Here is a 23,994-nt window from a genome sequence, read left to right on the forward strand (position 1 = left end):
GACCTAAAACCATTTTCTGTCTTGATTAACTGAGAATCACAACTAAACTAATCAATCATCATAAAGTTTCAGTTTTGTGACAGAAGGAGCCTCGGGACAGTTCTCGGCGTGTAGCGTGACGCAGTATGTTCTTCCTGCTGCTGACCGGCAGCTCTCCCTGAATCTCGGCAGCTTCGCCAAGCCAGCCTCCGGGCCATCTGGTCCTCCTTGGCCACGGCTCTGTTAGCAGAGTGACACTAATGTTCTCCATTGTGACCGCAGAAGCAGACTTTCTTTTTTAAGCTCTTTACTTTCTCAAGGGAAGTGGATGAAATTAAACTAATGCGAATGGAGATTATCACCGTCATACCTGAAGAAGGGATGTGAACAGTGAATGAATCGTCTTTCCTTGAAACATGATAAAAAGCAGCCTACATTCCAGTCTTTTCTTGCTTAATGAAAAGGCAGGAGATTTTTATTTATGAGATATGTGCCGATAGAGTAATCAGTGTAATATTGCTATGATTTCCAAGAGAAACCACTAAGTGAAAGCAGGAAGGTTTAACTAATAAATGCATTTTAGCCCTGCTGAGTGGCTCAGTTGGTTGGAGCATCATCCCGTACTCCAGAAGGTTGCAGGTTCGATTCCCAGTATGTACCTAGGTTGTGGATTTGGTGCCAAATCAGGGCGCATATGTGAGGCAACCAATCGATGTTTCTCTCACATCAATATATCTCTCTCCCTCGCTCTAAAAATCAATGAAAACATATCCTCGGGTAAAGATTAAAAATAAAGTAGCCCTGGCCAGTTTGGCTCAGCGGTTAGAGCGTCGGCCTGCGGTCCGGAGAGACCCGGGTTCGGTTCCCGCTAAGGGCACGTACTTCGGTTGCAGTTTGTCCCCGGCCCTGGTTGGTCGTGCGGGTGGCAGCCACTCGATGTGTCCCTTCACGTCGATGTTTCTCTCTCTCTCTCCCTTCCTCTCTCTCCCTCCCACTCTATCTGTACAAAAAATGGAAAAATATCCTCGGGTGAGGATAAAAAAAAAAAATAAAGTAAAGCATTTTATATTTCATATAGTAGCCTATTTTTCCAGAGTGTTTTTACCTTCTCTAGCCATTTTAACAAGGGTGTTAAGTATTTAGTGTGACAAGCACAGTTCAAGCACTGAGGCTCCAGCCTAGAATAAGGCAGGAACTATCCCTGCTCACATGATGATAAATGCCTTGCAGAGAATTAGAACAGGGTGACTCACTGGAGAGTGACTAGATTGCGTGGTCAGAGAGGTTCTCACTGAATTCAGTGAATCTTGCTGTAGTAAGCTGAGATCTGAATAACCAAGAGGGAGCCGGACACACAGATTAAAAGGAATGCCATTCCAGGCAGAGAAGGCAGCTTGTGCAAAGGCCCTGAGGTAGAAACAGGCTATGCCTGCAGTGGCTACAACACAGTGTGCAACATGCATAATGGTGCAGGACAAGGCCTGAGAGGCAGGCTAAGCCCAGATCACTTACAGGTTTGTTAGCAGACATCCCATTTGGCCCTCACAGCTGTCCTGAGAAGTGGGCAGGACTGATAGTATGTAATAGGTGGGAAACAAAGCAGATGTTCAATGGTAAGTCTGAGACTAGAACCTAAGTGTCCTTCCTCCTCGTCATGAGTATGCACACTCACTCACCACTGCTTCCATTGTGCTAAGCAGCCAGGAGAAGAGCATGGGCTACTATGCTGTTATAAGTGCTTCCTAAGTCTTAATATACACACCAATTGCCTGGAGATCATGTTCAGGTGCAAATTCTGATTCAGGAGTTCTGGGGTGGGGCCCAGGGTTCTGAGGAGATCCTAGGCTGTGCAGGTGCTGCTGACACAGGGACCACACTTCAAGTGTCACCTACATTTTCATGTCTCCCACTCCTGTCTTGTGCACGCAAGGCTGCACGGAGGAGTGGAAGATCCTACTAAAGCTACAGAGTAAATTGCTTCATTTCCTAGTCACCTCTTCAAAGGAAGACTGGTTTTAAAATAAAGGAAGTTAAATTTCAAAACCAAGTAGAAAGGGAAATGATGTGGCTTCATGTGACGTTCATTGACTTTTTCAGTTTGTGGTGCTTTGCTTTATTGTTAAAAACTCATTACTGGAAGCATAACAAACATTTTTGTGAAATGATTGCATCATACTTGATTGTCATAAGCTTGTCACCAGCAAGATGGCTGTTCTGAGAAACGCTTGCAGGTTTTTCCAGCCACATCAATCAAGTATCAGCTGTGACCTTGCCAAAAGACCCCGCTTTGTACACTCAGTGCCCAGGGCCCAGCAGGCAACGGTTTAATGCCATCCTCATTTGCATCAAACTTCCTTCTGTGATGTACATGAGGTCAACCATAAAGCTTTGGAGTGAATTGTTAAGCAAGCACATTATTTTTCAATTCTTCATATAATTTTTTTTAAGTAATTATTATGGGAGGCTAAAAATCTCAAACATTTGGAATTCCTCAAGAATTTATTGTTTTTTTGGGGTGTGTGTGTGTGTGTGTGGTGGTGGTGGTGGTAAAATACACATAACAATTGCCATCTTAACCATTTTTAAATGTACAATTCAGTGTTATTAAATACATTCACCTGTGTAACCATTATCACCATCCATGTCCATAACTCTTTTCATCTTGTAAATCTTAAACTCTATCCCTATTAAACAATAACTCCCCATGATCCCCTCCCTACAGCTCCTGGAAACAGTCATTCTACTTTCTGTCTTTATAATTTTGACTACACCAAATGCCTCATATATGTAGTATTTCACTTTTTGTGACTGGTTTATTTCATTTAGCATAGTGTCCTCAAGGTCCATCCCTGTTGTAGCATATGTCAGAATTTCCTTTTTAAGGCTGAATAAATATTTCATCATATGTGCATACCACATTTGTGTATCCAGTCATCTGTCGACGGAAATGGATTGCTTCCACCTTTTGTCTATCGTGAGTAGTGCTGCTATAAACATGGGTATACAAATACTTTTTCAAAACTGTTTTTAATTGTATATGCCCAGAAGTGGAATTGCTGGATCATACGGTAATTCTAGTTTTAATTTTTTTGAGGAACTACCATACTGGTTTTCACAGCAGCTATATACCATTTTACATTCTCACCAACAGTACACACTGGTTCCAGTCTCTCGACTTCCTTGCCTACACTTGTTTTCTATTTTTTACAGTAGCCATCCTAATGGGTGTGCGGTGTTATCTTGTTGTAGTTTTAATATGCATTTCCCTAATGATTAGTGCTGTTGAGGATCTCTTCATGTGCTTGTTGGCTATTCCTGTATCTTTGGAGAAATGTCTATTCAAGATTTTGCCTATTTTTTAATTAGTTTTTTGTTCTTGAGTTTTAGAAGTTTTCTGTATATTCTGGATATTAATCCCTTATCAGATCAACAATTTGCAAATATTGTCTCCCACTTTTTTTGTTGTTTTGTTTTTTTAAATCTTTATTGTTGAATGTAGAATGTATTATGGATGTTCCACATTTTTCCCGCATTGACCCCCTCCTCCCCACTCCCGCCCCCCTCCCGCCTTTTCCCACACTATTGTTTGTGTCCATTGGCTATGCATATAAGTTCTTTGGTTTATTTCTTCCCACCCCCCAACCCCTTTCCCTTTGAGGTTTGTCAGTCTAGCAATGAATTTGTACTTCTTAATCCCTTCACCTTTTTCATCCATTCTCCCAACCCCCTCCCATCTGGCAACCAACAAAATGTTCTCTGTATCTATGAGAATGTTTCTGTTCTACCTGTTCATTTTGTTTGTAGATTCCATTGTTGATAGATATGTATTCATTGCCATTTTGTTTCTTCATATATTTTATCTTTTTCTTCAAAAAGACACTTCATCGCCCTGGCCGGTTTGGCTCAGCGGTTAGAGCGTCGGCCTGCGGTCCGGAGAGACCCGGGTTCGGTTCCCGCTAAGGGCACGTACTTCGGTTGCAGTTTGTCCCCGGCCCTGGTTGGTCGTGCGGGTAGCAGCCCCTCGATGTGTCTCTTCACATCGATGTTTCTCTCTCTCTCTCTCCCTTCCTCTCTCTCCCTCCCACTCTATCTGTACAAAAAATGGAAAAATATCCTCGGGTGAGGATAAAAAAAAAAAAAAGACACTTCATCATTTCATATAATAACGGTTTGGTGATGATGAACTCCTTTAACTTTTTCTTGTCTGGGAAAGTCTTTATATGGCCATCGATTCTAAATGACAGCTTTGCAGGATAGAGTAATCTTGGTTGTAGGTTCTTGCTTTTCATCACTCTGAATATTTCTTGCCACTCCCTTCTGGCCTGCAAAGTTTCTTTTGAGAAATCAGCTGACAGCCTTATGGGAACTCCCTTGTAGGTAACTAGCTGCCTTTCTCTTGCTGCTTTTAAGATTCTCTCTTTGTCTTGAACCTTTTGCATTTTGATGATGATGTGTCTTGGTGTGGGCCTCTTGGGGTTCATCTTGTTTGGGACTCTCTGTGCTTCCTGGATGTGTATGTCTGTTTCCTTCACCAAGTTAGGAAAGTTTTCTGCCATTATTGTTTCAAACAGGTTTTCGATTTCTTGTTCTTCTTCTCCTTTTGGCACCCCCAAGATGCGAATGTTGGCACGCTTGAAGTTGTCCCAGAGGCTCCTTACCCTCTCCTCATTTTTTTGGATTCTTTTTTCTTTTTGCTGTTCTGATTGGGTGTTTTTTGCTTCCTTATATTCCAAATCGATGGTTTGCTTCTTGGATTTACGTAGTCTAGTATTGAAGCTGTGTAAATTATTCTTTATTTCAGTTAATGCCTCCTTCAATTCTGACTGGTCCTTTTTTATGCTCTTGAGGCCCTCACTAAGTTCACTGAGGTTCGCACTGACTTCATTGAGTATCCTTATAAGCAGTATTTTGAACTCAGCATCTGTTAGATTGCTTATCTCCATTTCGCTTAGTTCTTTTCTTGGGGTTTTGTTCTGTTCTTTCATTTGGGACCTGTTTCTTTGTCTCCTCATTTTGGCTGCCTCCCTGTGTTTGTTTCTGTGTATTACTTAACGAGCGGTATGGGGCTAGTTGAGACCAGATGCTGCTTGTTTGAAGAATTTAGGAAAACCTGAAGCAGGATCCAAGACAGGCCAATCCTATGGTTAAGCAACTGGCAACAGCTTGGGTGGGCCTGAAAGTTGAGTGGGTCTGAAAGTTGGGTGGGTCTGAAAGTTGAGTGGGGTGGGTCTGAAAGTGGGGTGGGGTGGGGTGGGGTGGGGTGGGGTGGGGCGGGGCCTCAGGGAGTCAGCAGGGCGGGGCTACCAGTGTGAGCCAGGTTGCTGGAGTCCCAGATATGGAGACTGTCTGCCGCCCCAGGGAAGGGCTCGCCAAAGGAACAAAGGCCTCTGACAGCACGTTTGTCCCGGAGAAAGCCCCCTTTCCAGCCCTCGCTCCAGTGCCAAACAGCTCAGTTCTTCCCTGTATGTCTCTGGTGCCCCTCCAGCTGCCTCCTGTCCAAGCTTAGCGGGAGAGATTCCGATAAGTCCGAGCACGGGCCCTTTAGGGAGCTGCCTGGGGCTCCAGCCGCCTCAGCTTCCCTGAGCCTCAGTTCCTGCTGGTTTTTCCAGCCAGAAGTGATGGGGATTCTCTTCCTGGCACTGGAACCCTGAGCGGGGCACCTGATGTGGGACGGGGACCCCTCAGTCCTCAGGAAGAACCTTCCCAGCCGAGGTGTCCTCCTGATTTTTACCCGCCACACGTGGGTATGGGACCCGCCCGACTCACCACCGGGCGTCTTGCCACCGCCCCTCACGCCTCCGCCCCTCCTACCAGTCTGGATGTGGCTGCTGCTTTAATTCCGTAGTTGTAGGACTTCCATTCAGCTTGATTTCGTGTGGTTTTGAATGATGGTTGTTCTGTAGTTTAATTGTAACTTTGATGTGGTTGTGGGAGGACTGTAACTTTGATGTGGTTGTGGGAGGACGCGATACCGCGTTTACCTACCCGCCATCTTGACCGGAAGTCTCTGTCTCCCATTTTTTGATGCATAAAAATTTTAAAATTTTCATAACATTTAGTTTGTCAGTTTTTCCTTTTGTCACTTGTCTCTTTGATATTATATTCAAGAGATAATAGCCAAATCCTGTGTTGTGAAGATTTTGTGGTATGTTTTCTTCTAAGAATTTCATTGTTTTGGGTCTTAAATTTAGGTTCTTGATCCATTTTGAATAAATTTGTAGATGGTATTAGGTAAAGGTTTAACTTCATTCTTTTGTATGTGGATATCCAATTTTCCCAGCACCATTTGTTGAAAAGACTGTTCTATCCCCCCACTGAATGGTCCCTTGGCATCTTTGTCAAAAATCATTCAACCTTGCCCGGCCAGTGTGGCTCAGTGAATTGAGCATTGACCCATAGACTGAGATGTCCCGGTTTGATTCCCTGTCAGGGCACGTGCCCAGGTTGCGGGCTGGATTCCCTGTAGAAAGTGTATAGGAGGTGGCCGATTGGTGTTTCTCTCTCACATCAATGTTTATATCTCTCTCCCTCCCTCTCTCCAAAAATTTGGTGAAAACACATTTTTAAAAAATCATTCAACCATATATGTGAGGGTCCATTTCTGATTTCTTTATTCTGTTCCATTGGTCTGTATGTCTGTCTTTATCACTGTTCTGATTACTGTAGCTTTGTATTAGGTTTTGAAGTCAGGAAATGTGAGTTCTCTAGTTTTGTTCTTTTTCAAGATTGTTTTGGCTATTCACGGTCCCTTGATATTCCATATGAATTTTAGGATGGGTTTTTTTTTTTCTGTTTCTGAAAAAAAAAAAAAAGTGGGATTTTAATAGAGATTGCATGTATACATTGCTTGGGATAGTAGTGAAATTTTAACAATATTAAGTCTTTTGGTCCATGAACATAGGATGTGTTTTGTTTATTTAGGTCTTTTTAAATGTCTCAGCAATGTTTCATAGTTTTTATTGTACAAGTCTTTTACCTCCTTAGTTAATTCCTAAATATTCTTTTCAATGCTATTATAAATGAAGCTGTTTGTAATTTTTTTTTTTTCAGATTGTTCATGTATAGAGTTACTGTCTAGTGTCTTTTCTCTTTACCTTGCAGGACTCCTTTGAGCATTTCTTGCAAGACAAGTCTAGTGGTCACAAACTCCCTCAACTTTTGTTTGTCTGGAAAAGTCTTAATTTATCCTTCACTTTTGATGGACAGTTGTGCTATATATAGAATTCTTGGTTGACAGTATTTTGTTTTAGTAGTTTGCGTATAACACCCTGCTGTCTTCTGGCCTCCAAAGTTTCTGATGAGAAATCTTCTGATAGTCTTAATTGAGGATCCCTATGTAATGATTCATGTCTTTCTGCTTTCAAGACTCTCTGTCTTGGCTTTTGAAAGTGTGATTATAACGTGTCTCAATATGGGTCTCTGAATTCATCTCATTTGGCGTTTGTTGAGCTTCTTGGATGTTTGTCTTTCATCAAATTAGGAAAGTTTTCAGCCATTATTTCTTTATTCTCTCTGTCCCTTTCTATCTCTTCTTTTTCTGGGACTCTCACACTGCATATTTTGGGCCTTTTGATGATGTATCCCACAGGTCCCTTAGGCTCTGTTCACTTCAAGCTTTTTTCTTTTAGTTACTTAGCCTTGATCATTTCCATTGCTCTGTCATCAAATTCATTGAATCTTGCTTCTGCCTGTTGAAATTCCTTTGATATGCCTTTGAATTCCTATAGCAATTTTTTTATTTCAGTTATTGAAATTTTCAGCTCCAGAATGTTTTTCTTTTTTTTCTTTCTTTTTTTTTTAGGTTTTATGTGTCTTTACTGATATTTCCATTTTGTCCACACATCATTCATCATTTCTTGACTTTTTCCACATCTTCCTTTAGTTATTTGAGCATCCTTAAGATAGTTGTTTTAAAGTCTTTGTCTGGTATTTTTACAATTAGGTATTCTCTCCCTTTTCAGGGCTTACTCTTTTTGTTATTGTGGGTTTTTTTGTTTTTTGTCTCAGTGCCAAGGTCAGCCTTAGGTGTAAACTTAATGTCTTCTTGGGCCTTTTCTGAGCCTTTCCTTAAACACATGCAGTCACATTCTAATTTTCTCTGTATATGCAGTTGTTTATTTTAATGTTCTAGTCTTGAAGTCTGACTCCTGAATGGGGAAAAAGCAAAAAATACAGGTGAAAGGAAAGGTTACCAGCCCTTTAAATCCCCTGTAAGTCACTTTATGCAGAGGGGAAGGGCCTTGCAACAATGAGGGGATGCCCAACAACAGGGGTTGCCCGCCTCTGTGTCTTCACCTCTGTAATTAGAAGCAGTGATCAGCTCTCAGAGCACAGATCCCCAATATTTGGAGAGCAGGGTTCTTTGTGCCCACCCCTGCTCCCTCAAGCTGTGTGCAAGCTGCTTCAGGAACACTTTCCATATGGCTAAGGATGGAGGATGGGTAGCTGCTACTGTGCTAACAGCTGAAATTGGCCAAAATTAGCTGTAGTTTACCATTTAGATCTTCCCCTGCAAGTGGCAAGCCTTCAACAGACTCCAGAGTTCTGAAATAGTTATATCAGACAAATTCTGCCAGTGCATTGTCTAGGTGGAGAGACAGATTCCTGGTGCTTTCTACTTCACCATCTTCCCAGAATCCTCTAAAAATTGATATATATTTTTTTTAATGTATCTGATCAACTCACTCTGAAAGTATCCTCATCTTGTTAAGAAAAAAAGACTTGTTTAAAAAGCAAAATCAGTATTCTTATTTAACGGACTTGATTTCAAATAATTCAGCTGTTTCCAAAAAATTGAATATTCCTTCCATGGCTGAAAAACAACTACTGCAGGTATTCAAAGGAATGTACTGTAAATTCTGAAGGCAATAATAATAATGTCTAAGGTTTACTAAGTATTTACTATGTATCAGACTGTTCTATACTTTAAGTTGTAAATCTTTATAATCACCCTATGCAAAGAAAAACTAAAGACTTGGAATGAATAAAAAAGATTACTGGATTATCCTTTCAATAGGATGCTTGATCCTTGTAGGGTATGTGATCATGTATTTGAATAGGCTATTTTACAACTCCATAGAGGTAGAAATTAATTTCTAGAAAACTGATAATAATGAGAATATTTTCTACCTGTTGCTATGTAAATGGTTCCTGTCCATGGGAATGCAAATGAATGTCCTGTAGAAAATAATAAAATCAAATCTTCATTTGAACCACTTTTAACACTTTTCTGGTTCATTAAATAGTAAGTTAAATAAAATCTTTGGCACATGTTCATTTTATATCTGCATGATCGTCAACAGTTCCTACCATATAAGTGTTCACAAATAAATTTTAATCTTTATACATTTACAAGGTAATTAATATTGGTATCTTCATTTTATAGATGAGAAATAGATGAAGGTACTGAAGGCCACATAGCTACTAGGTGGAGATGGGATACAAACCCCAGTGAGTCCAGAGCTCCAGAGTTCTTCCTCTTGATTACCTTGCAGTATTCTGCAAGTAAATACCACAGACGGAAAGAAGATCCAAACATGTTTTGTGCAATGATAGCTTCACTGGAGTGAGGTTGAGTCTTTTAAACAGACTCCTTAGAGAAAGTAACCACTATCATTCACATTACTTTAGAGAAAGTGGCAATCTAACTTCCAAAATCATGAAAATAACAATTAAAAATGAAGAGCTAGCCAGTCCAAGGAGGGAAGAGGGATGGCTGTTTGGGGCAGAAATACCATGTGCAAAGGCACAGAAGCTTTGGGCACATACAGTACTCTGGGCACTCCAAGGAGTTGGGCATGGTAAGAGATTAGGATGTGAGTTTCGGTGTGAGAGGGAGCCACTTCCTGTCTTTTGGGAGTTGTCTTCTGTGTGTGTGTGTGTGTGTTAATCCTCACCTGAGTATATTTTTTCCATTGATTTTTAGAGAGAGTGGAAGGGAAGAAGGGGTGGGGGGCAGGGAGAGAGACATTGATGTGAGAGATACACAGAGATTGGTTGCCTCTCATGTCCCGACTGGGCTGGGGATTAAACCTGCAACCCAGGTACCTGCCCTTGACTGAGAATCAAACCACAACCCTTCGGTGCACAGGCCAACGCTCTAACCACTGAGCAACACTGGCAAGGGCTTAGGAGTCTTATAAGTCTCTTTTTTCTTTTTATTGTTGACTATATTATAGATGTCCCCATTTCCCCCCTTTTATAAGTCTTATAGGAGACTTACAAGACTTACATGATGTATAAGTCTTAATAGGAGTCTGGTTTAACTAAAGCATTTGGATTATACTAAAACATTTTGGGGCCTCTGAATGACTTTAAGCTAATATCTAATATGATCAGATTTGCATTTTAGAAATCTGATTTGTATCTAGAAAATTTTCTCTGGTGACTGCAGAATGGAAGCCAGACTAGGGGGTTAGGGGGCTAGAAACCAATGGCTATGCTAGCAACCCAGGTAAAAAGAAATAAGTCCCTGTGTACATCAAGGTGGAGAGATCACAGGTGCAGGCACCTCTGCTTCCTGTAATGGTAGACTAAGCAATTAGGTCAACTCTTATACTGGAAACAATTTAAAAATAGGACGAAATAGAAAAGGCATTTTTCAAAAGACATCAAAGAACTGATGAGCAAGTGAAGAATGGCTGCACCAAGATCTAGAAGACAGATCAAGAGGTGATGAGTCCAGAATTTGCCCAGGCAGAGTGGCAGCCAAGAGACTGAGCAACATTTCTAACAGTCAAATACATGTTGATCCTAAACCTGGGGTCCACAGACTGTTCAATTCGGGGGGTCTGTGAACTTGGTTAAGAAAAAATTACATCTTCCTTGTCACTAACCTCTAAATGAAACTTAGACTTTCCTTCTGTTATGGATCTAGGCCGCAAGCCATAGTAATATTAACAGTACTACTTGTGACTCTCTGTCACCAACAGAAATGAGATATTTTCGTACCACATTTACAGTTGTTGCAGGTATCTCAAAATGTCATTTATATTTCTCACTAGTAGCTATTAGACCTGCTGCTAGAACTTGCTAGTTAATGCATTAGTAAAGAAGCACATATATTAATATATCACAAAATATTTTTTAAATGTTTTGACAATTATATTTCAAAATAATAGGTTTCCTTTGTAACCCTATATATTTTACTTGATGCCTTGATGCTTTTAAAAACATTATGCCTGGCTGGCGTGGCTCAGTGGATTGAGCATCGTCCCATGGACTGAGAGGCCCCAGTTCGATTCCTGGTCAGGGTACAATCCCCACTGGGGGCATTTAGGAGGCAACTGATCAGTGTTTCTTATATCAATGTTTCTATCTCCCTCTATAAAATCAATAAGAGCATATAGAAAGAAAGAAAGAAAGAAAGAAAGAAAGAAAGAAAGAAAGAAAGAAAGAAAGAAAAGAAAAGAAAGAAAGAAAGAAAGAGAAAGAAAGAAAGAAAGAAAGAAAGAAAGAAAGAAAGAAAGAAAGAAAGAAAAGAAAGAAAGAGGAAGGAAGGAAGGAAGGAAGGAAGGAAGGAAGGAAGGAAGGAAAGAAAGAAAGAAAGAAAGAAAGAAAGAAAGAAAGAAAGAAAGAAGAAAGAAAAGAAAGAAAAGAAAGAAAGAAGAAAGAAAGGAAGGAAGGAAGAAAGGAAGGAAGGAAGGAAGGAAGGAAGGAAGGAAGGAAGGAAGGAAGGAAGGAAGGAAGGAAGGAAGGAAGGAAGGAAGGAAGGAAGGAATAGATAGATTCTGAACATGAGGCAGCCTCTGGACTACCTAGAAGACAAAATATTGATTGAGGCGATTGTTATGGACTGAATGTTTGTATCCCTTCAAGCCCTAAAGGGATGGTATTTGGATGTGGGGTCTTTGGGAGGTAATTAGATTAGATGAGGTCATGAGGATGAGACCTCAATAATGGGATAAGAAGAGGAAGTGACCAGAGCCATCTCTCTCCACCATGTGAGTACACAGCAAGGAGGCAGCCATCTACGAGCCAGGAAGAGACCTGTCACCAGACACCGTCTGTGCTGGCACCCTGACCTTGGACTTACAGCTTCCAGAACTGTGAAAAATAAATGCCTGTTGTTTAAGTCACCCAGTCCGTGGTATTTTGTTAGAATACCCCAAATGAGACAGCAAGCAAGAGATCCGTGGAATTTCCATCCCTGGCAGGCTCTGGGAAGGTGTAGCTCTGCCCTCTCAGATGGGAAGCTGGATGTCCCTGACTGCTTCTTATTCAGTCCATCGAGATGCCTTAGACTTCACTGACCTTTGAAATGAAACTGCTTGATTTTAGTCAATTAGCCATAAGAGCCAGGGGTCTGGACATGATAATCAATGATGAGACCATCCATTTGTATGTAGTAATTAGACTCTATTTGATCCTGGTTTTTAAAAGACAAATTAGTTTTGTGGAATAAAAAGTTCAGGAGGAAATGGTTAGAAAATTATTTAAATGAAAGGAAGAAGGAAGGAATTAAACAAGTATTTTTTAATGTTAAAAAACCAACATTTTCTTATACTATGACTGGTAGGAAGAAAGCAATGGGAAAGAAACTGGGAGTCTCAAAAATCAAGCTGCTTTCCTAAAGCAGAAATTGGTACACACAGGAACATGTAGCAAGAATGAGTCAGAAAAGTGATACTGACAAAGAAGGCCTAACTTAGAAGTATGAGGAGGAAAGAGACCTGTATTGTATCATGAAGACAGGGCTCTTTTGTTGTTGTTGTCATCCAGATAACAAAACCCTGGAATGGGTTTGAAAGAAGACTGTAGAAGCTATGGTCTTAGAAATGCCCCAAAAGCAACAGATGTTTTTCTGCCCTGAAGGTTTAAACACTTGCTTGCCGAACACCTACAAAGGACCGGCCCAGAAAAGCTCTTGAATTTTCATCCAGTTTTCAGTCTGCCTGCAGCCCGGCAGCTTTCTGCAGGTTGGTGAGCAGTCCTACATGTGCCTCTTTCAGAAAATTAACACCAGTTCCTTACATTTGCTATGTGCCTTTTGATTTTCAAATGTTTTGACAAGGAACAGGGTACAAAAATGATCCTGGGATTTAAAGTCAGAAAACTAGGCTCAAGTCCTAAATCTGTGTTTTTATTAACTCAAAAACCTTGAAGAAATTACTTTACTTTCTGTAAAATAGGGATAATAATAGTACCAACATTAACAGGGTTGTTGCAAGGGAAAAAATGAGATGATGTATGAAAGGATTTTGAGAATTTTCAAAAACCTTGAAAAAATTACTTTACTTTCTGTAAAATAGGGATAATAATAGTACCAACATTAACAGGGTTGTTGCAAGGGAAAAAATGAGATGATGTATGAAAGGATTTTGAGCATTCTAAAATATATGCATATATAAATTATGAATTCATTGTTGTCTTCTTCCACAATACATTGATATAGAGAGATACCACTGTCCCATTGGCAGGTGTATCATAGCTTTTCCATAATCATCAGGAAGTGATTTGGCCAAGACTGGAAACTATCACTTCTGACTCAAAGTCAGTTATCTTTCCTTGACCCCACACTGCTTGTCAAACAGAAATATGTCCTGGCCTTGCACCCTTCAGATGGCACTACACACGCAATCCCTGCCCGACTGCCCAGTTTCCAACTGTGTTAAGTGGTAAAGTTGCTTAGTTTGTGAAAGATGTTTTCCAGTTCTAACTCTGGTTGAATACATTCTTCTGACTCAGGTCTCTTGATGGGTGAAAAGCTTCTAGAGTCTCTACGACTTTTGTATATGCGTGCATACACCTATGTGTTTCTGTGTTTAACAGATTTGGGAGGTTTAGGTGTGCAGGACAAATGCACACAATCCTGATAAAAGGTCTAAATAATTGCCTGAGACATTGCTCTTTTAGTCTGCATTAGCTTTGATCACAGTGCCAGGATCTCACTGAACTAGATGTTTCACCTTAGCCAATACAAATAAAGAAAAACAAACTCTTATACAACATAGGTCAATTGAAAACCCAGAGCTAATTGGAAGTACCAAGAACAAGCAAAAAAGAAGAAATCTAGAAAAACACAATCCAGCTACTTTCTGTTCCCTCAAAATAACTTCACACTTAAAATAACAGAAAAATAGATAATAGATAATAGAGAAATAAACACAACTATATAAGATAAGATATAAGATATAAGATAAAGTCACCAAGACGATATAATAGTATTCAGCCTTCACATACCACATAAGACAGTGTTGTCTTAGCCAGTTTGGCTTAGCAGTTAGAGCATCGGCCTGCAGACCAATGAGTCACGGGTTCGATTCCAGTCAAGGGCATGTACCTCAGTTGTGGTTTGTCCCCGGCCCTGGTCTGGGTTGTACAGGAGGCAACCAATTGACATGTCTCTCTCCCTCCCTCCCACTCTATCTGAAGAAAAATGGAAAAATATCCTCGGGTGCAGATTAAAAAAAAAAAGAAAAATTTTTTTTCTAACACTATAAGCTCTCAAGGGCAAGTACTAGGCCGGAATGTATGTTGAAAGCACTCCATAACATAGGATGAATAAATCAACAAACACCACTGTTGAATGCACTACCAGTGTCACAGATGTTATGCTACAGGCATTGCCAAGCAGTCACACCCAAACGTGCCTGCTCTGTCCTGCATCCTCCTCCTTGATGCCACCTAGGAGTCACTGGGGCTTCGTGGACCTGGTAGCACTGCACACTAAAGGTTCTCTTCCCTCTGTCAGCAAACCCCGGTTCTTGTGCTAATTCCTGCGGCTCACTAGGTCTGCACCCTGATCTTTCCTTCCCCCGAGGGAGAAGTGTCGCCCCCAGAACTGGGCAACACAGAGCATGAACCCTGGAGAAAATGTTTTCCTTACCTGTGGCAGGTAAAAAGTGTCAGGACAGTGGGATTTTGGAAAATCCTCCAGGTGTTGTGAGAAGGAATGAAGCCAGGGGATTTGTCATCAAGGACTTGCCCGGTTAACCTTGGTAGTTAAATAGTAGCCAGGGCCAGGACAGTTCAGAGGCCCTAGCGTATAAAACCAATATGGTGCTCTAATCAGAATCAGCCTAATGAGGTCCTGATTAATCCAGTGTCATCTGTCCCCAAGCTGACTCATTAATCCAGTAGTGACTTAGTAATAATGATATTCATGTTCTATCATCTCCTTTTCATTTATTGGCTAGAGTAATTATTCTTTACATATCTTGTATATTTTTACATAGTAAAGGTAAAAGTGCTTTTAATTGTTTTTTTCTTTATTGATTTTGAGAGAGAGAGAAAGGGAGAGGGAGAGAGAGAAACATCAATGAGAGAGAACATCGATTGGCTGCCTCCTGCATGCCCCCCACTGGGGATTGACCCCCCCACAACCTGGGCATGTGCCCTAAGTAGGAATTGAACCGGCAACCTCTTGGTGCATGGGTTGATACTCAACCACTGAGCCACACCAGCCAGGCAGGTAACTTGTCTTGACTTCTGACTTCTCACTTGAGGTGAGTCTAATTAGGACTATGTAGGAATGTAACCTCATGGCATTTGAGAAATAGTGGTGGCACTCTGGGTCAATATTGGTTTTGGGGTGTGTGTGTGTGTGTGTGTGAGTGTGTGTGTGTGTTTGCTGCATCCTGCAGTGGGGGCCAGGATAGACTTCTTGCCTTGGGAAAAATTTTCCCTGACCACTTTCCATGGGCTTTATTTTCACTTGTGGTTTGACCAGCTCTGTCTAGTAGTAGAATTAAGCACTCTATACTGTGGAATATAACTTTTTTTTTTTTTATCCTCACCCGAGGACATTTTTCCATTTTTTGTTCAGATAGAGCGGGAGGGAGAGAGAGGAAGAGAGAGAGAGAGAAACATCGATGTGAAGGGACACATCGAGTGGCTGCCACCCACACGACCAACCAGGGCTGGGGACAAACTGCAACTGAGGTACGCGCCCTTAGTGGGAACCAAACCCGGGTCTCTCTGTACCGCAGGCCAACGCTCTAACCGCTGAGCCAAACCGGCCAGGGCGGAATATAACTTTTTTAGTAGCCACATTAAATAAAGTAAAAAAAAAAAACAGGTGAAAGTAATTTTAGTTGTATATTTTAACCCATTAGAGCCAAGATATTATGATGTCTGATTTCTAAATGCCATTAATGTAAACATTGAGTCAGCTTACATTTTTTTGTACTGAGTCCAGAAATCCAGTTTGTACTTTCGTTTATAGCATACTCTTGCTTCGTGAGTTGTATTTTATGAGATGTACCTGCTCTGTACTTAGATTTTTAAGATTCACAGCTGTAAAATCATATTCACATAAATAAGTTGTCCAAATATATTTAAAAGTTTTCCACTTAAAGATCATGTCAGATGAACAATGAAAAGTTCCTCTTGAGTCAGTAACAAAGGAGTCATTGTGACCTTACCCTAGAATGGTGAACACGGATGGCAGTGCGGATGGTCTGAGGAGGTGGCTGAAAGTGAAGCCACAGAGACACGTGATGTAGATGACCTTTCTCACAACTGAAGGGTGGGAGCAGAAAAAGCAGTGGTTGAAGAGGGGTCCAGGAAGATCAGGTGAGAGATTTCTGGGTAGTTAGGAAAGACTTACAGCTATGTAAGTGCTGAGGGAAGGATTCAGTTCATAAAGAGAGATTAAAAGTAGAGAGGCAGCCCTGGCCGGTTTGGCTCAGCTGTTAGAGAGTTGTCCCTTGGACCAACGAGTCTCAGGTTCCATTCCTGTCAAGGGAATGTACCTCAGTTGCAGTTTGGTCCCCGGTCCTGATCAGGGTCGTGCAGGAAGCAGCCCATCAATGTGCCCCTCTCACATCAATGTCTCTCTCTCTCTCTTTCTCTCTCTCTGTGTTCCTCCCTCCCTCCGTGTGTTCCTCCCTCCATTCCACTATATCTAAAAATGAATGGAAAAATATCCTCAGGTAAGAATTAACAACAAAAAGAAAAGGGGCAATATGGGAATATTGGGGAGGGGGGTGAGCTTAATAAGAAGGAGGAAGGGATGAGATCCAGATCACCACTGGAGAATAAAATAAACTTCTTGAAATATAATTAGAGCCCTGGCCGGTTTGGCTCAGCGGTTAGAGCATTGGCCTGTGGAATAATGAGTCGTGGGTTTGACTCCGGTCAAGGGCACATACCTAGGTTGCGGTTTGTCCCTGGCTGTGGTTGGGTCGTGCAGGAGGCAACCAGTCGATGTGGCTCTATCACATCGATGTCTCTCTCTGTCCCTCTCGCTCCCTCCCTCCCACTCTATCTGATAATAAGTAGAAAAATATCCTCAGGTGAGGAATAAAAAATAATAATAATAATAATAAATATAATTAGGGGAAAGTGGAAAGCAATGGAAGCTTATCAGAGATATTTGCAGATTTGACAACTACAGCAATAAAATTTCTATCTAGTAGTATTTCACAATTTTTTTTCTGTGAAATAGCAGACAAATTAAGGGATATCAAATATATATGAAATAAAGAAGTGGAGAAAATTTGAAACAGGTTTTTGGAAAAATCAAGGTGTAAATATGCCAACACATTAAAAGAAAGTAAAATTTTCAGGCATTATGGGTGTTTCCTGATAGATGTAGATTATTTCGTTTTTACAGTGGTACCAAAATATCGTGCAGGTATCTTAAGACCAGCAGCAGCTACGGTGTGGTAGATAATCGGGATCTTTGGAGTTGAAGTTTTACGACAGAAGTGATGAGGGTAAAGAATTTTGGATTATTCCAGGAAATTATTGAGATCATAGTCCATGGAATCCAGGACTGATAGGAATGTGTGTGTTATGTGCCCTTGAGTCAGCTCTGACTCCCGGCAACACTATGAATGAGTGATGTGCACCATGTCCTGTCCTTAGCAGTCCTGCCCAGCTCCTGGAGACTCACATCTATGGCTTATTCTGTGGAGTCAATCCGTCTCCTGTTTGTTCTTCCTCTTTTCCTGCTGCCTTCTGTTTTTCCCAGCATCTTTCCCTAAGAACCGTGCCTATATTGATAAGAATAGAAGTGGAGAAATTAAGATAAGAATATAGTGATCTGGCATACCTCGCAATCTTGAGAAACAGGTAGGTATCTATGGTATGAGTGTATAAAAATATTGGAAATCATAAATTTTTAGTGGGTGAATATGTTTTCTGAATTATACATTTTCGAATGTGACCTAACTCCTGGGATAGGGGAGTCAGTCACTAAAAGTGGGTCAGCTGGTGATGTCACTAATGATTTTAGCTCTAAAAACCAAATGGTCAATGGTTTTAACCAAATGAATACTTACATAATACAGAAGAATGGTAGGATTTTGGACTTAGAAAAAAACTGGGGAGTGTGTCATGAGACAGTACCAAGATTCAATCAGGTGCAGTTGAGAGGACAAGGACAAAAAGAATAGAATCATACTCATAAAGGAGAAGGTCTTATAAGATGTGAGAGGAGAAATGATCTGGAATAGGTTCTGGGTTTTGACCTTGAGTTTTCTGTTCTCGACACAAGTCAGCTTGATGATGTCCCAGGATGCAGGGCAGATCTATCCCCAGAGGGAGGGCAGAAGTACAAGACAGCTGAAGTCCTAAGAAGTCAGGTTTCATGTATCATGTAGATACAATTTCACGATTTATTTTTATAGAGTAAATGGAAAAGAGATATGATGGTCAAGACTTCACAGAGGAAGCATCATGACTGGGTAGACCAATCCAAACCAAACCCTGATTTAAGCATCTCCATCCCTTTGAGGATGTCCAATTACATATTCAAGAGTCCAGTTACGAGAATCACATCCCACCCAGGCAATGAGGTCAGATACCATCACTTGGAGGAAACCCTGGACAAGCCCCAACAGGTTTGCTGGCAGAAGAGACTTCAAGGACTCCAGGCCTGCAGCACCACGGGACAACTGTTAAGTCCTTTCGATCTTACCAAAGCCTTGCAAACACTTGTGCCCAGTTGCACAGGTGAGTCCCTGCCAGGTGTTCTCGCAGGTGGTCCTCACCCTGCTGGGTCCTCACATTTGGCAGAGATGATTCCAAGATCTGGTCTGGGTATCCCACAGCTCCCCTGCAAACAATTTCTGGTAACTGAGAAAGATATCAGTAAACAGGAAAGGAAAATGAAGATGGCAAGAGACAGACTGGCGATAGCGTTGACTGCAGACAGACTTGCTCGCAAGGCAGAGAAAGCGAGGGACCAAGAAGGATGTCCGGAAGAACACTAGGGAAGAAAAGAGAAGATGGTGCAGATGAAATGAAGCCCACCACTTTATTATTGTCTCTTTGCAGTGTCTCTAATGTTTTCTTGTTTTGAGCTTTTGAGACTTTAAAATATACCAATACTTTTCTTTATGTAATATAGAATACATAGACAGTGATCATTTGGGGTGAAAGATTGGGTGTCAGGTGAGGTGAGAAAGGAGATCTTTCCTTTTCACGTTGAACTTTCATTTTCCTTTGCTATGTGTGTTATTTACTTGTATTTTAAAGTCAACAGAGAGTTATCAAAGTCATGGAACTATTTAGTGTTTTGCCCTCACAGTCACAGAGTAAAATCTACCTAGTCAGAATGGATTATTCTTATTGTGTAATATTCCAGCAGATTCCAAAATAATATTTTATTAAAGAATTTTTATATCTATGTCCTAAAATATCTACTTCTAGGTCTTTATTTTTCTGTCCTTTGCTGCATGTTAATTCAGAGTTTTTTTATTCCTCACCTGAGGATATTTTTTCTACTTATTATTAGATAGAGTGGGAGGGAGGGAGAGAGAGACAGAGAGAAACATCAATGTGATAGAGCCACATCGACTGGTTGCCTCCCGCACCACCCGACCAGGGCGGGGGACGAACCGCAACCGAGGTACATGCCCTTAACTGGAATTGAACCTGCGATTCATTGGTCCTCAGGCCAACGCTCTAAGCCAAACCGGCCAGGGCAATTCAGAGTTGCATATAATGAAATGCCAGACTTTCCTTTATTTTTTAGATTTATATGTGTTTGAAATTTTTTTGTTTTTGTTTTTGTTTTTATCCTCACCCGAGGATATTTTTCCATTTTTTTGTACAGATAGAGTGGGAGGGAGAGAGAGGAAGGGAGAGAGAGTGAGAAACATCGACGTGAAGGGACACATCGAGTGGCCGCCACCCGCACGACCAACCAGGGCCGGGGACAAACTGCAACCGAGGTACATGCCCTTAGCGGGAACCGAACCTGGGTCTCTCTGTACCGCAGGCCGACGCTCTAACCGCTGAGCCAAACTGGCCAGGGCTGTGTTTGAAATTTAATTCACAAAGATTGGCATGCCATTTGGGGCATCACAATATCAAGAGAGGCTATTTCCAGCGTCATTGATCTAACAATCAGCTACTGCTTGGTGGGATTTATTTGTCTATTTGCCTGATCAAGCGTGTCGTATTATCAAATCCTCTTTATCATTACTAAATTTGTGTGACATATTTATCACTTTCTGAGAGTGATGCATTAAACAATACTAGAGCATCCATAGTATTTATATCTTCCCTAAAAATGAACTATTTTTTAATTGAATCTTCTCTCTTCTATTCTCCCATGTGGTAATCATCTGGAATTTTACTTAGAATGTATTTTAATGTCTTATGTTAAAATTAATACTAATTTAGATACACTTAATTTTCTTTTTTTCCTCATTATTTCTGTTATATTTTTCTAGGTTTACATTTCTTCTTCCTGATGTACATTCTTTACTGGTTCTTTTACTAAAGGCCTGTGGGAGGCCAACTTTGAGTCTGTCTGTATGCCTAAAAATGTCTTTATCTCTTTAACAAATAGTTTGGCTAGGTATTTAAATTAGATTCTTAGTAATTTTCCTTCCTTGTTAAGTTACTTAATATTTCTGAGCCTCTATATTTTTAGCTATAAAATGGGAATAAAGCCCTCAAAGATGATGAGGGTTGGGGTTTTGTACGTAGCAGAGCAGCTCCCTCGCTGTGATCTATTGAAAGTCAGCCCTCGACACACACAAAAAAAAAAATAAAGAAAAAAAAGAAAAAGGATGATGAGTGTAATTGAGATATGCATGCAGAGCTTGCCAGTCATTTTACTTAGCAGATATTAGTAGTCAAAACTGATGGCTATTGTTATCATTAGTATAATTTTTAGAGGAAACGTTCTTAGAGAATGACTGAGGATGTGAAGCTCACACCAAAAATGTGTGAATGAGTAGCATTAGTGTAATTTTCATTCTTAGCCCTTGGGTATCTTCAGCTGTGGTCTTCTGAATAGACGTCATGCAGTCTATTCCCACACACCCAAAGCAAGACAGCACAGCCTTCCTCATGCCTGCGATGCTTTGGGCTTCTTGTTGGGAAGCCTCTGCTGGAACTGTCTAATTGGATTCAATGCAGAGAAAGGTGGTGGGGCAGGGGAGACTTAATTGTTTTTCCCACAGGTCTATTTTCCCCTGAGTTTTATTTATCCTTAAATCTAAAGCAGACACTGTCTTTATAGCCTTGGTGTTGCTTGGGAACTCAGGCTTCCTACTACTACCCTGCAGTGGAGGTCAGGATGACTATGTATGAAATTCAGGAGATTTTTAGTGTGTTTCTTAGTATCACCATGCCCTGTGATTAGTATCAATAGAAAACTACAAAAAAACAATCCAGACTGTATGACTAATGACCCAGATCCTTCAGAGACCCCAGCCAGGCAAAGAACCACAAACTGCTAAGGTTCTTGATGAGGACAAAGGAAATATGAAATGGGAAATGGAAGAAAGTAGCTATAAATACCAGTTATGAAAAGGTGAACAGCAGCCCTGGCTGGATAGGCTTAGTGACCAAAGAAGCGTGGGTTCGATTCCAGTCAAGGGCATGTACCTTTGTTGTGGTTCTGTCCCTGGCCCTGCAGGAGGCAACCAGTCGACCTGTGTCTCTCACACTGGTATTTCTCTCTCCCCCGCCCCTCTACTCTCTCTCTTTCTCTCTCCCCCTTCCTCCCAATCTCTCTGAAGATAAATGGAAAAAAATATCTTTGGGTGAGGACTTTTTAAAAAAATAGGTGAGCAGCTGCAAAACATGTATTTGATGGTTATGAGTATTTCTTCTCTATTCTATTATAAGTTTGAGTGCATTATCTATCTATCTATCTATCTATCTATCTATCTATATAGTGAAAAGTAAAAGTTAAAAAAAAAAACTGCTGAGATAAACTCTTGCTGCAAATGTGGGTCCCTTCTTATTATCAGTGCATTTTTGGCCATTAAAAACCCAAAGATACATATGGTGGGCACAAGACTTATTAAATATTCCCACGTGTAAGCCTGGGGCTCAGGAGCCTCATAGTCCTGCAGGAGAAATCCATCAACACCCATGCCTTCCTCCTGGCCCTGGACTAGCCCTGGGAATTGGCCCTTCTCTTTCTTTCTGGAAGCAACGTACAGCCTTATCTGTCTTTATTTTAATTAAAGAATTTTTTTTCTTTATTGATTTTAGAGAGAGAGAAAGAGAGAGGGAGAGAGAGAAAGAAACATCGATGAGAGAGAACATTAATTGGCTGCCTCCTGCATGGCCCCCAACTTGGGATCAGGCCCACAACCTGGGCACGTGCCCTGAATCGAACCTGCGACCTCTTGGTGCATGGGTCAACGCTCAACCACAGAGCCACACCGGCAGGGCTGTCTTTACTTTAGATAATTACTTTCCTGGATGGCTATGCCATATCAGGAAGGGCCTGGGCTGCCTGGAACCAGAACTTGTCCTCAGCTTCTGACTGCCCTGGAAAGGCCTCCCGGGCACAGTCCACCTGTTGAGTGGCTGGGTGACATTTGCAGCTGTCAGAAAAGAGGTAGGCTACTCAGAAGTGCCACGCAATTCATTTGGCGCTTGCTCTTGCAGGATATTTTCAAGAGATAACATTCAAAGTGTGGCTGGTAAACTTTTAGCTCCCAATCATGAGGTGGGTACTAGGGGTAAACTCAGAGCAGTGTCTGTTTTTCATCCAAATTGATAACATTCAGTATTTTAATTAATACTGATACTCCCCACCCCACCCCCTCCATGACATGCCCATAGCACAAGACTGTGGGGAAAAAAACCAGCCATCCAGGGGCTACAAGCTCTATAGGCTCGGGTTCAACTTCCTCTTTAGATCTCCTTGGTAACAAGATAGCTGAGTGTGTAACCTGGTGATTGTTTGAGACCATGGACTCTCAGAACCACAAGGGCCCAGAAGTTACCCTAGGCAGCAAGGGGTCATTCATTGGCCAGGATTATGTTCTCATCCTGGCAACCCAGAGATCACTTGTGATCCATCAGGCCCAGCCAGTTCATTTTTAGGGAAGATATAAACACTATGGGTGCTCTATTATTGTTTAATGCATCACTCTCAGAAAGTGATAGACGTTTCACACAAATTTGGTAATGATAAAGAGGATTTGATAATACAACACGCTTGATCAGGCAAATAGACAAATAAATCCCAACAAGCAGTAGCTGATTGTTAGATCAATGACGCTGGAAATAGCCTCTCTTGATATTGTGATGCCCCAAATGGAATGCCAATCTTTGTGAATTAAATTTCAAATACATATAAATCTAAAAAATATAATGACCACAGTATACCCGATAGAGAGGCTGACAGCCTTCCAAGAAATTTCTGCCTTAAAGACAATTGTAGAAGAAATTGCCAGACTGTTGGAAGTTCTAAGTCATAGGCAACAGTGTTTATGGAACAAGGCCCAGCTATATCAGAAATCTTGCCTCTGATAAGAAATGAACAGGAAAAGAATCCACAGGTCATGGCAAGGATCCCAGGGGAATTCAAATCTAGGTAAAGAATAATCACAGAACTCCTTGAGTGGGTCTGAAGATGGAAAGTCCTGCCTGCCCTTAGTCCATTTGCCAGTGATCTTCATCTGGCCTCATCCTCCCCACATGCACGTTTTTATCTTTTTACGTTGTTTTCCTACTTAGTGCTGATGCGCTTCCACAGGTTGACCTAGGAAACCACAAGCTCTAATATTCGGTCAAAGAAACAAGAGAAGAATATGTTTCTCAGTTTCCAGAGCTGTAAAAAGGCAGCCACTGTCCTGTGGCAGGAAG

The 23,994-nt window shown here is 41.2% G+C and overlaps 1 protein-coding gene across 1 annotated transcript; it reads left to right on the forward strand.

The window, feature by feature from the left end:
* Window positions 1-12,792: 12,792 nt before the first annotated feature.
* Window positions 12,793-19,139, forward strand: LOC118622647 (methyl-CpG-binding domain protein 3-like 1). Its single transcript, XM_036250069.1, has 2 exons — window positions 12,793-12,896; window positions 18,555-19,139. Exon 2 carries the CDS (start codon window positions 18,573-18,575, stop codon window positions 19,137-19,139), a length of 567 nt encoding a protein of 188 aa, XP_036105962.1. The 5' UTR covers window positions 12,793-12,896; window positions 18,555-18,572.
* Window positions 19,140-23,994: the final 4,855 nt, after the last annotated feature.

This window comes from Molossus molossus, unplaced genomic scaffold (genome assembly GCF_014108415.1).
Source record: "Molossus molossus isolate mMolMol1 unplaced genomic scaffold, mMolMol1.p scaffold_m16_p_9, whole genome shotgun sequence".
Classification (NCBI taxonomy): Eukaryota; Metazoa; Chordata; class Mammalia; order Chiroptera; family Molossidae; genus Molossus; species Molossus molossus.

What these genes read in the sequence shown, in the direction of transcription:
- LOC118622647 (XM_036250069.1), top strand. Translation starts at nt 18,573, where the DNA reads ATGATGGTCAAGACTTCACAGAGGAAGCATCATGACTGGGTAGACCAA.